We start from the raw sequence: 11,768 nt of genomic DNA, 5'->3' as shown, positions 1-11,768 counted from the left end.
AATTTGATTGCATCATGGGTATTCGAGGAGAAATAGAGATGGCCCAAAAAAAGAGGAAAGCTACAATCATAAAATGTTGTGACACTTCCTTTTTGATTAGTGACCACAAATCAAAAATTATCTTGGAATCATATTGCCACACTAATTAAGTGGCAGAGGATCTTCATTTTAAGCTTTTCCTTTTCAGAAAAACCGCAATATAAATTTAGAGCAATTAACTTTACGGCTTGTTAATGGAGATCTGATAGTGATTCGATATGACCAACGGGCCAAACGGATACCCATAGTCTTCACCTAACCCACAACCTCTCGATTAGATCTTTAGGGAAAAAGGAAAGTAACTTGTGAAAGGGGACAATTAGTTAAATCACCCTGTTCGGAACTAATTTCTCCAGAATCCCTATGTTGGACATCATTGTTTATTTGAAACTAAAATCACATGACGAAGCAAACCCCAGAGAAGTTATAAGAAGCATGTTGACAAGCGGGTCTGAACACGGCAATTTGCAAAATAAAAGTCTCCCACGGTGACATTTCCCCCGTGAGCTTAAGCCTTTGAATACTTGGAATCACATTGCATCCTAATTCAAAGGCTTCCCACCAAAACTTCGTAACTAGAAACTTCTTCAATACAAACCATGTTATAAATTGACCCATGAGCTTACATGTCAACGTATTATACATTGTGTGGTCAACAAGCAAAATAAACAAATTGAATCTCACAAGAGTTGAACATTGTTCGTGTATGATTCGGCAAGGGAAGTGAAGCGTTGAAAAACAAATCGAATGGAAGGCCATGGCAAATCACAGAACAAAAGAATGCAAGGTCATATAAGATATATCGTACATCAACTCAGCCCTCCTTGCATCCCGTTTGAGCTCAGCTCCGAGCAATCTGATGTACAAATCTTGGGTGTAAGAGGATAGGAAAAGACGGTTATTAACGAAAATACCGATTCTAAATTCGCCCATCAATATGATCATACCTATACAGAGCATAAGGCAGCTTCTTTAATGCGACCACGAAATCAGCTCATCAAATCTCCATAAAGTATTTGTAATGGCATACAGCCAGGCTATATCTCATCATTGTCACATTCTCTGAACCTCTTCATAGATTGAATTGAAGAGAGCAGTGGATATGTACCTTTCACCAAAACTTGGAAATATAACCTTCATGCAAGAATTAAAAAAAAAAATTAAAATGAAGAGTTTTTTCGTGAGAATAATACTCTGCAAAGGCGTCATCCAAAAGCATAATTTGGGAGACATGGTGTAGAGAGTAAAATAAACTAATATAAGTTTAACATCTGAAACTCAGGATGAAAGCATTCTGACCAACCCAGCCACTTTAACGTACAGGGAGACATGGTTTTGGGAACTGCATGTGCTAGTTGTGGTTAGAAAACTGCAAGCACACGCCCCACAAAACCCCTTCCACACCAGACACACGCACACACATATATTCTTATTACGGTATTTCCAGTAACACCTAAGAAAGCCAGACTGTTTAAATAGAAATGGACTCACTACAATGAGTTTTCCAACATTCTCAGGCCGTCTTGCTACACTTATGGCAGCAGCTGCAGCAGCTCCTGAAGAAATCCCGACCTAAATCAAAGTTTGAAATAATTATAATATAACACGCATGCTGAAAATAAAAGCTAAACAGGTTCTGAAACTAGAACAAAAACACAACACTTGTAAAGCTACATGCGGACACCTTCTGTTTACAATCAAATAAAAAATAATAACGAAATTAAAAGCATACAAAACAGAACATAGGATCGTATATATCAAGATGTTTGAATTTTCAGCCTACCAGTAAACCTTCTTCCAACGCTAATCTCCTTGCCATTTCAATAGCTTCAACGTTGGTAACCTGCGCTCTCAATATCAAGATAATCTATGTAAGACAATTATGCATATAAAGTGCCTCAAATGGAAAATAGAATAAAATCCAAGCAAAACTCAAAAGCGTCTAGCGAGCTGTGTGTATGAAGCTTCGAGTATAGCAATTAAACCCTGCTGATGACTCCAACAATTGAACTCTCACCCAAAATTCAGTCTCTAAAAATCTGATTTCAAATCACAAAACAGTTACAGCTTCCTTCTCCAATTATAATCCACCTCTCCATTTTTTTTTTCTGGTCATTTGCATCTTACTCAAATTTATCCAATGCCAAGGCATGTTAATTGAAAAAGCGAACGGTTCAACTTTTCAAATTTTTTTACATGCATAAAGCTTCACGAAAGGATATGGAAATCCCAAAGCCAAGAGACTAGCCCAAAACAGGTTATTGTGGCAAGCAATGAGCCGGAAGCCAAAGCAAATAACCAAGGAGGAAGAATTTTTTTATTACCTTGATAACCTCATCAAGTAATTTAACATCTAAAATGCTTGGCAGGTAACCTGGAACAGAAACTCTAATATCGTCAATAATAATCAAATTTCTATCTAAAATTTGATGAAAACAAGCAGCACTATAAGACAAAAGAAGTTAAAAACCTTGACATTGAAAAGCTTGTAAGACGATTCAAACCTGGATTGTCCCCTGAGATTACACTTCTCTCTGCAGGTTCCACACCAACAACCTAAGCAAACCAAAATATGGTTAAGAAGAAAAAGGATACACTTATATATTTTCCAATTTCATTTTCTTTATTCTCTGCCACAGAGAGGGGAAAAAGAGCACACACCTTTATTTTTTTGTTCATTAGTTTGAGATATTTCCCAGTTCCTGTAACAGTACCACCAGTTCCAATCCCAGCAACCAGTACATCAACATTACCTATGGTATCCTCCCATATCTCTGGCCCTGTAGTTTCGAAGTGGATCTGTAATTTGTACATATAAAACTCAATAAAATGTATCTACTCATTTTAATTCCTGTTATAATATATTTGTAATACGTGCTTTTATTTTTACTCAGGCAACCTCAACATAATATAAAACAGCATTTAATGAGATATTATGTAAGACAGGTTAGAATTAACCTTCACATTAGTCATGTTATCAAATTGCCGAAACATGTAAGCATTGGGTGTTCTAAGAACGATTTCTTCAGCTTTGTCAACAGCCCCTTTCAGACCCTTCTCGGGATCTGTCAAAACAATCTCTGCTCCAAATGCACGTAAAAGGATTCTTCTTTCAATATTTATAGAAGCAGGCATGGTGACTATAAGTTTGTATCCCTTCGTTGCTGCAATAAAAGCAATACCCAGTCCTGTATTTCCAGTTGTTGGTTCTACTAAAGTAGTCTGCACAAATACAGAATCAGCATGATAAAGCAAATCCAAAATTGGAAGCTCGGCCTTGATGTATGTAACATCCTAGTTCAATGGGTTTAAGGAAAGTCAGAGCAGTGAAACTCATGCCGGTTGATAAACCATTGGATATTCACAGCTTACCTTGCCAGGAGAGATTGCTCCAATTTCTTCAGCATCGGTTAACATGCTATAGCCAATTCTGAAAAGTTGAACAATAAAATCAACTAATTCATGATATGCTCCAGTCTAAGCTTCACAAGACATATTGCAAGGGAAATCGTGAAATAAAAAGATCAAAATAGTAGCCTAATAAAAGTCTCAATATCCAAAGTACACCAGTACACCACAAATCAAATAAAGGGCGAAGATATAACTAAACATAAAGTATTACCTGTCCTTGACACTTCGGCAAGGTTCCATAGACTCAAGTTTTGCAGCAACATTTCCCGCACAGCCTTCTGTCACCTTATTGAGGTACACCATCGGTGTACTTCCGATCAACTACATTGATTTGCAAAAATAGTAAAAGAGGATACCAAAATCCAATTGTGAAAAAAAAAAAAAAGGGCATAGAATAAGTCATCATTATAGTCCAGTGAAGATAAACTGGACTAGGTTCGCTCAGTATTATAGGCATATATGCTCATGTCCCAATAAACAGTATTGTTAATAATAATTCATCAAATAGGTTTTGTTATTATAATTCAAGAAGGGTCGTAGAACCACAGAAACATATCTGAAGAAAATAAAAACGGAAAATTTAGTGGGAAAAGAGGAATTCACTGCAAGCATCAAAGTGTACAACATAGCCAAAATGATTTTGAGTAGGGGTCACTGAGCTGATATTGATGGAAAACCTGGGTGACGTCTTCAGCAATGTTGACGGATTCAAGCGCTTGTCTAGTGGAGTAGACCACCGGCGAAGCTTTGGCGGAGATGATGGAGGGAAGGGTACGGGGACAAACAGCGCCATTTACAGGTAAGAGAAAGGTACGGGCTTTGAGCGGGAATAAACGGTGGGGCTGGGGCGGAATACCACAAGGACGAGAAAAAGCGAGTGAGGATGAAAGGGCCATCTGGGAAGAGGGTGCTTTCGAGGAGACAAAGATGGGGTTTAAGGCGGGTTTTACTCCTCGTCATCATAACCGGACATATAGGCCGTTGTAGCAGGCCTTGGGCCGAGGGTTAGAACTTGAGCTCTACTTGACTCTCCTCCACTTCGAGGTATATTTTAAAAAAAAAAATTTTTTACTAGATATAGGTATCTTCTATTAGAAACAATCATATTCGAAACAGTGTCGAGCACTAAACATAGACACCTCTCCCATTAGAGATTCAAACTTTAATTTGTCACGTTGTCAGAAACTAACTCCTTCCACCAATCCAACCTTATTGGTCTACTAGGCATCCGATTCAATTTCAACTCAATTAATAATTCAACTAGATTAATATCTAAAGGAAAAAAAAAACAACAACAACAATGTCCCAAGGTCGAAGCACCAAAATATATCAATTTTTCAGAAATCAAAACAATTTCGTTAATCTAATTATGTGGATAATGGTTTTTTAATTAGAAAATTGATGTAATTAATTTAATTGGTAGAAAATGTTAATTCTAGTTGGTTAATTAATTAATTTATAGGATACTAGAAAAACATTTTGAGCTTGATAGATTCAAGTACATTCGTTAGAACGTGATCGAACACTGGTAATGGTGTATACTTTGACCGGACCTGAGAAAATGTTTTGGAACTTCAAACGCAGGACAAACCCCGGGGGGGGGGGGGTTTGTATAGGAGCTTCCTTTAGGTGTTGGTCATGGGAATCTTGAAAATTATTTTAGAAATCAAAATGTTTCAGAGTAGGCCCATCTAACTGACGTAATGGTATGCAAGAGCATTTATTGCATAAACCCCAGGAAAACAAAATATTGCAGCTGATTGCTCGAATCCTCTTCCATGAGTTGAACTATTCACTATAACAACGTTACAAAATGTGATTATCAGAATCAAAATCCAGAAAGAATGCATCTTTTTCACTTTTCTAACAACATAACCTATGGCTCAATTTCTCACCAAAAATTGTTTGGTGCGGCTATTGATTTTAATCCGTTATCTGTACTAGGAGGAGATCTAGCAGAACGCTTAGACCAATGTAACTTGAGCTTCAGAGCCGGGACCTTACGTGCAACAGCCTGCCATATCATTTGGACAGCATCTCCTTCCCTTGATGGGAACTGATACTCAAAGAAATGTTCAACCTCTTTCAACTTGTTCCACATTCGTGTCCATTCTTGTTTCCCAATACTCCTAATGAAGTTGATCAGAAAATTCTCTCTGAGAGCATCCCTTGTGCGAACAAATATGCAGAACTCAGAGTAGTCAAGCACATCTTCATATGGGAGCTCAATTTCGTCACTGATTATGACGGGGACACAATGAGCAGCAATGGCATCAAATAAGCGGTTTGATGAGGGGGTGTCACCAGCAATGTTGAGGCAGAATTTGGACGAATACATTCCTTCTGTAGCTTTCTGGATTCCACCCTTCTGAACACTTCCAAAAGAAAAATGCACATCTTTTTCATCTTTCAGAAGATAAAATAGCTCTTGCCGAGCTAAACCTCCCTGAGCATTACCAGAAACTTGAACTAAGTGCAACTATTAAAGAACCCGCAAATTTTGACACAGAAAAAGGCAGGCATGAGTAGATCTAAAGCATAAGCGTATTTCCAAAAAAATTGAACCTTTTCCCCCGACAAGCTTCAACATTTTACTGTGCGGATTAACTACCGTATTTTATACTTTCACTAATAAAATCAGAATTCTGTATTCCTCCCCAAAAATATAATGTATTGTCTCCTGTGCTGCAGATAGATATGGTCCCCTCCCGCTAATTATGGAACTGTAAGGAATTTACTAATGGGTTCATAATATAAAAACAGACTCACTTGCATATTCTCTAAGTCTCAGGGAGAACTAGAAGAAAGAGCAGAAACAAGATATTAATCGACGAGGTAGGGAGACTCACATCTTTTCTATAAATTGCTCCTTGGAAGTAAAGCAGTGTTGGACGGCTATCAAATTCTGAGGAGTCATCGACATAGGATGCCACTAGGTGTTTGTAAGGTGCAATCACATCTTTCTGAACATTGGCTATGTTTGGAGGATATCTCCCAAAGTCTGCAAGTATGAACGTGGCAGGCCATAGTTGCTTTCTTGCCTCCAACATGCTATTGGGATGGTGTGCCAAAATCAAGTGGTCCCTTCCTCCAGACCTCTTCCACTCCTTTTGAGCTGTCAGATACTTAACTAACTTGTCTTGTAGTACATTGTTCATGTTTTTCTCTTTTGAGGGTTTCTTAGTTTTAGCGAATCGGTTGTAGCTCAGAGAAGAAAAGAACGGTACAAATATGATGTCCGCTTCGCTGGCGTTGTGAACTCTGATTGCAGCACCGCCATGGGAGGGTTTAGGTAGTTCGGAAGCCAGCAGATCCAATGTGAGCCAATATTCTATACTGTGTTGCAAATTCAAACCTCCAGGATATTCTGGAATTTCAGTTGTGATGTCAGGCCAAACGCTACTTCCTTTGGGTTTCCAATCCAAGAGACGAAAATGAAATTCTGGAGGTAAATCATACATGAAAACCTTCAAAACAGATTTATCTGTGGTGGTGCATGTTTGGCTTCCGAATGAGGTTTTTGTATGTTGGATCTGAGCGAGAGAATTTGAATCATCAACGGTGGAAAAATGCTTTGGATTGGGTAATCCCGCGAACTGAGCACGCCCCGTGGAACGCAGAACAAAGAACCAAGAAAGAACGAAGAGGATTGAGATCATAATAAAGAAACAAGATAATGACCTCCGAGACATAAACTTGATAGAAGACAAATGCCTATCCGCCATTGTACAACATAAAAAATTGAATGCATAGAATCGGGTGGAACGAGATAGAATCCCCGCACGTAAATCCCAGATTTGAAGGCCAAGAAAGAGCAGAATAGCTACGAGAACGAGGGGCTCCAGAACCAAAGAACAGAGCATAAAGCCGAACCAGAAGAATTCACCCAAAAAAAAAGACGACAAAATGCGATTTAAAAAAGAAAAGAAGAAAGGAGAAATCAGAATGCAGTAGGAGAAAGAAGAATGAGAAAAATGGAAGGAAAAGAGAACGAAAGAAACAAGTGAGAAAACAGAGTGGCGATCGAAAGTTGAGAAGAACCATGTGCAGCTTCTTGGAAAGAAAAATGGAAAGGAAGAAACGAGGGAAAGCGGTGTAACTGACCGTGGAAGCGGACTGCCCCGGGCAATGGCTTTAGCTCCACATTTTCGGGTTACATTATATCTGCTCTTTTCTCTCTTCTTTCGCTCTTTTTTTGCGTTTTTGTCAGTATGTCTGGGCTGTTCTATTTTGCTAATATAATATTAAGTGCCATTCCATCATTATCAGTATTGGAGAAAATATATTTTATTATTATATTCTCTTTTCAGTAATCAACTTGAGCCCACGACATCAAATTCAACTGCCCTCCAACGTTAGTTTAGTTGGCCCCCATTTTGGGAAGGGTGAGAGAAAAATATTTTAAAAAGAGCAAATGGAAATTATGTAGTATCATATTAAAAATGAGTGTGGTCGTAATGGCTAAATTTAGAAGCTTGTTATGAATCTTAAAATACGGAGACGGCAGAAAACCTCCAAGGATTAATAAATGTATACATCAAATATTAGGGTGGAGCTTTTTTTTTTGTGCATAAGTATTCTCTTATTAATAACAATCTTATTGAAGAGATTAAACTATTTCAAATCAAAGATATCAATATATATGTAATGTAATGTATAAATATATAACATGTAAAATTAAACTGATAAAATATAGCAAATATTTTTGAAGTATATGTAATAATTAAATATTTTACAAATCCAAGAAACAAGTTAAACAAAATCTTTCAACATTATAAATGATCACTCTCGATCTATAACTTATTGCCAAGATCACAAACAGAGCAAAAGCTTTTTTTAAAAAAAAAAAAATCTTTTGACAGAACAATTTTTTTTATAGAATACATTAGAAGATCAACTGATTTATCAACTGTTCATCCAAGCCTAATCATTTTAAATAAATTTATGAATGATGGTTCAACAAAAAAATTTTTTTGGGGGGGGGTGTTTGAGTCATCTGTGTTGACATCAGTCGGTGAGCCTGAGCGAATTTGGAAAGGGATCCAAGATCTCCCTATGGCTGTGATTGAGATCTGCGTCCTTATATTTTAGACCACTAAACTGAGATACTGATTGGGAATTGGAATGGCTCAGTTATCGTGGAACACAATGCTCAGCTAAATGGATTCCAAAACCCAAGAACAAGAGCGCGTCGGGATTGTCTATTATTCACGCAGATGCTTTACCTTGGATTTTCTTCTTCTTTTTCTTTTTTTTTGGTGCGGGGCCCTTATTGATTCCTTGGTACCTGGGATCTCCCACCCTTCTAAAATCTAGCAAATCGAATCTCATTCAATGTGCAACCAACATTCAAGTCAAATTCAGTGTCTCAAACCTCATCATGGGATAATCATTTATTTCACATTCTAATTCTAGCCCTCTCAGGGTCAGTACCACGCTTCGCAAATTCAAAACGCAGAAAAACATAAAAATGGTGAATGTTTTCGCCCCCGGCCATCAATAGAATGACAAAAGAAAAAAGAAATCAGAACTGGAACTGCATATCAGGGTCATATCCAAGGGCGTCAAGGTGAGCAGCCATAGCCTTGTTCATGGGTGGTGGGCCACACCTCAGTATCTGCAAATTTCATGAACAATCCTTTTAATCAGTAACCCTCCTTTTATGATAACATGAAGAGGCCATCTAAAGAGATAGCTTGGAGGATTGCCTACCTTAATATCATGTGCAGGAGGAGGACAGTGCGCTTGAATCATCTCTTTTGATACAAATCCAACACCACCATCCCATCCTTCCGGAGGCTGCACAGATCAAATCATTTCATCATTCAGGTTAGACTATCACGTCAATCAAAGATGAAAACTTCAATTCTCTTCAAAATGCTATGGCAAGTTAGAAACCTAACCTGATTTAGGACATAATATACTTTGAAACGACCAGGATAGTTAGCAGCGAGACGGTCCAGTTCTTCCTGCATATATATAAATATGCAGATCGCTATTAATGACAAGCGTCAAGATTGTCATTGGGTGACAAAAAGAGGAATGCTTGTTACCTTCAAAAGAATGTCTTCATATGTGACATTGGCATAGATAAGATGCACCTTGGTGTTGTCTGTTGGGTTTTCTAGGATGGCCCTAGCAACCTTGAGCAGCCAAGAGATAGAAATAATATATTAATACATATAACTCTCTCAAAGACATGACCTTCTCAATGATGAGTAAACAAGCATTGTGTGCGTTAAACAGAGAAGTACTTGGAACATTGGAGTGATTCCAGACCCTCCAGCAAGCATCCCAAACGCTCTAACCTCACCAGGTTGATACCTAAAACGTCCCTGGTAGCAGCATTACGTCTTAGCTAACCCAAATATCCATATGAGAGAGACTTTATTTGCATTATCAAGTTCAGTGTGTGCTATTAACATACATACCTTGGGCCCTTTGACAGAAAGATAATCACCAACACGCATCTCACGGAAATGGTGAGACATCCTTCCTTGTGGGTACATCTAATCATCAGAAGATAAACAGCCAAATGTTAAGGGACAGAGTAAGAATAATAAAAAGATCAGCTCACTCAATTTAAATCATTAGAGACAGGTTCTGGATAAGCATACCTTTATAACTAGTTCAAAATGTCCAACATCGGAATCCAAAGTAGTAGGTGTATATGCTTTGATAACCTCTTCACCTTGGCTATCCTTACCCCTGTTTGAAAAACTGCTTCGTTATGTTTAAGGACAAAACAGTGAAAGAGATGCTAAATGGAACTTTCCTTGGTTTCTCCTTTAGTATTTTCATATTTATCCGACACATTTCTAATCTGTTCTTTGTCAGCATCAGTGCGTAGCAAATAACTCTAGAACAAATACAAACTAAACTGATTTGAACCACAAAGCATAAGGAAATCGAGAAACAGAACCTGCAACTTATGTGTTGCCCAATTGGAAGACCCAAAACTGAAGTAGGCGTTGGTAGTGCGAAGGTGAACTTTGCCACATTATGGCTCAGCTGTAGGCGCTTAACAAGCTTAAACTCCTTGAACTTCTCTGGGTCCAAGCAACCTATAACCATGTGGGCAGCAAGATGTGGGTAAAACAAGTCCACGTAGATACCATTCCAAGAAAGATTGTCGTAAGAAATTCAGTCAAGCTCGAGACTTAGTTCCTTAAGTTTTTATAATATCTCCAGTTAACATCAAGCTTCACTTTAATTATAATTCCTAGATGGAATTGCGATCAAAGTCTTCTTTTTGTTACAACCTTTCAAGGGTGAAGCAAAGATTGATGTGAATAGTAGATCATTCTCTCTCTAGAGAAAAGTGAAAACGGTAGCTTTGCTTTCGGCATTTCCAAAGCAATAGGACGAAATGAGCCGCCAAAAACCATCGTCAACTCCAGAACAACAGGATAGCTCATTTACAATTGTTCAGACCAATAAACAGGGAATAAATGAAATAAACGTAAGTAACCATCCGGAGAAAAGTTCTCCTCTAACAAACAATGGTTCAGCATCTCATAAGTACCAATACTAATAATAATCTGAAATGGGTTGAAGGACCATCTAAAACAAGTGGATCAGATTTCAAAGAAAAGGATCTAAAATCCAGATTTGAGCGTCCAGGCGTCATTGACACTATCATTCCTCATGACGAAAGAAGCAAAGAAATTTAAACAGGCCAAAACACGAAGTGAAAGAGTCAGACCTCTGTTCTTCCCGGAAGAATAGAGATAGAAAGCGGCGACGCCAATGGCTGCGACAGAGACAGCCACACCCACAAGTAATTGATTCTCCTGTGTCTGTAAGAACTCCATGCTCCGGTTCCTTCAAATGTTGGATTGGGATTCTATGAGGTTCAATGGGGTGGGTGGGCCTGAGCGGAAGTGCCAAACTTGAACATGACCAGCAGTTGGAAATTAATATGGCGGAGAGGAAAGCAGAGTATAAATATAAAAAGGGTAAAATAGAAGGGGGGGGGGGGGGAATGATGAATGGCAGAAGAAGAGAGGTGGTAGGTGCAAAGATAGGAGGATGTAGACTTGGAGGCAGAGGTTAAGTGACGCAGCAGGATCTGGTGCAACTACCAACCCCGTGGCCTCTATCAATTCATTCATTAATCCACAAACTGTATATTGGCATATTCATGATTCCATTTGACCTTTTTAAATTACTCAAATCTTTTCTTTATTTTTTTCAGCAGAGTATATATCAATGCTTTGGGGGTATCACCAACCATTCAAATTCAAATATATATAATATCTACAATTTATAATTAATTGTATTAGTAAGTTGCAATTGCATAGTCTATGTATTTATAT

The 11,768-nt window shown here is 38.1% G+C and overlaps 3 protein-coding genes across 3 annotated transcripts; all 3 read right to left on the bottom strand.

The window, feature by feature from the left end:
* Window positions 1-585: 585 nt before the first annotated feature.
* LOC114719945 (S-sulfo-L-cysteine synthase (O-acetyl-L-serine-dependent), chloroplastic) lies at window positions 586-4,346 on the bottom strand. The gene is made up of 11 exons (XM_028905521.1): window positions 4,128-4,346; window positions 3,662-3,771; window positions 3,412-3,469; window positions 2,998-3,261; window positions 2,701-2,838; window positions 2,544-2,595; window positions 2,364-2,413; window positions 1,823-1,882; window positions 1,531-1,611; window positions 987-1,173; window positions 586-895 (listed from the first exon to the last, which is right to left on the bottom strand). The coding sequence occupies exons 1-10, from the start codon at window positions 4,344-4,346 to the stop codon at window positions 1,093-1,095; spliced, it is 1,113 nt and encodes a 370-aa protein (XP_028761354.1). The 3' UTR covers window positions 586-895; window positions 987-1,092.
* Window positions 4,347-5,095: 749 nt separating this feature from the next.
* LOC114719967 (probable arabinosyltransferase ARAD1) lies at window positions 5,096-7,372 on the bottom strand. Its single transcript, XM_028905550.1, has 2 exons — window positions 6,300-7,372; window positions 5,096-5,896 (listed from the first exon to the last, which is right to left on the bottom strand). Exons 1-2 carry the CDS (start codon window positions 7,311-7,313, stop codon window positions 5,342-5,344), a joined length of 1,569 nt encoding a protein of 522 aa, XP_028761383.1. The 5' UTR covers window positions 7,314-7,372; the 3' UTR covers window positions 5,096-5,341.
* A 1,373-nt stretch (window positions 7,373-8,745) lies between these two features.
* Window positions 8,746-11,342, bottom strand: LOC114719954 (NADH--cytochrome b5 reductase 1). The gene is made up of 9 exons (XM_028905532.1): window positions 11,156-11,342; window positions 10,373-10,514; window positions 10,068-10,158; window positions 9,882-9,959; window positions 9,705-9,785; window positions 9,504-9,593; window positions 9,354-9,419; window positions 9,163-9,249; window positions 8,746-9,067 (listed from the first exon to the last, which is right to left on the bottom strand). Exons 1-9 carry the CDS (start codon window positions 11,262-11,264, stop codon window positions 8,975-8,977), a joined length of 837 nt encoding a protein of 278 aa, XP_028761365.1. The 5' UTR covers window positions 11,265-11,342; the 3' UTR covers window positions 8,746-8,974.
* Between the last annotated feature and the right edge of the window lie 426 nt (window positions 11,343-11,768).

This window comes from Neltuma alba, unplaced genomic scaffold, assembly GCF_004799145.2.
Source record: "Neltuma alba isolate B1F8T4 unplaced genomic scaffold, ASM479914v2 tig00011960_pilon, whole genome shotgun sequence".
NCBI lineage: Eukaryota > Viridiplantae > Streptophyta > Magnoliopsida > Fabales > Fabaceae > Neltuma > Neltuma alba.
This window is presented reverse-complemented; position numbering and strand designations above follow the sequence as displayed.

Bases quoted from the DNA above. Each gene is read 5' to 3' on its own strand.
- LOC114719967 (XM_028905550.1), bottom strand. From the start codon at position 7,313: ATGCTCTGTTCTTTGGTTCTGGAGCCCCTCGTTCTCGTAGCTATTCTG. The intron at 5,897-6,299 runs GTGAGTCTCCCT...GGTAATGCTCAG, and splicing joins GAGCAATTTATAGAAAAGAT to GGAGGTTTAGCTCGGCAAGA.
- LOC114719954 (XM_028905532.1), bottom strand. From the start codon at position 11,264: ATGGAGTTCTTACAGACACAGGAGAATCAATTACTTGTGGGTGTGGCT. The intron at 10,515-11,155 runs GTCTGACTCTTT...ACATGGTTATAG, and splicing joins TTCTTCCGGGAAGAACAGAG to GTTGCTTGGACCCAGAGAAG. The intron at 9,786-9,881 runs GTATGTATGTTA...TGCTGCTACCAG, and splicing joins TTTCTGTCAAAGGGCCCAAG to GGACGTTTTAGGTATCAACC.
- LOC114719945 (XM_028905521.1), bottom strand. From the start codon at position 4,346: ATGGCCCTTTCATCCTCACTCGCTTTTTCTCGTCCTTGTGGTATTCCG. The intron at 2,839-2,997 runs GTTAATTCTAAC...TACAAATTACAG, and splicing joins ATAACATGACTAATGTGAAG to ATCCACTTCGAAACTACAGG. The intron at 2,414-2,543 runs GTTTGAATCGTC...TTTCTGTTCCAG, and splicing joins AATCTCAGGGGACAATCCAG to GTTACCTGCCAAGCATTTTA.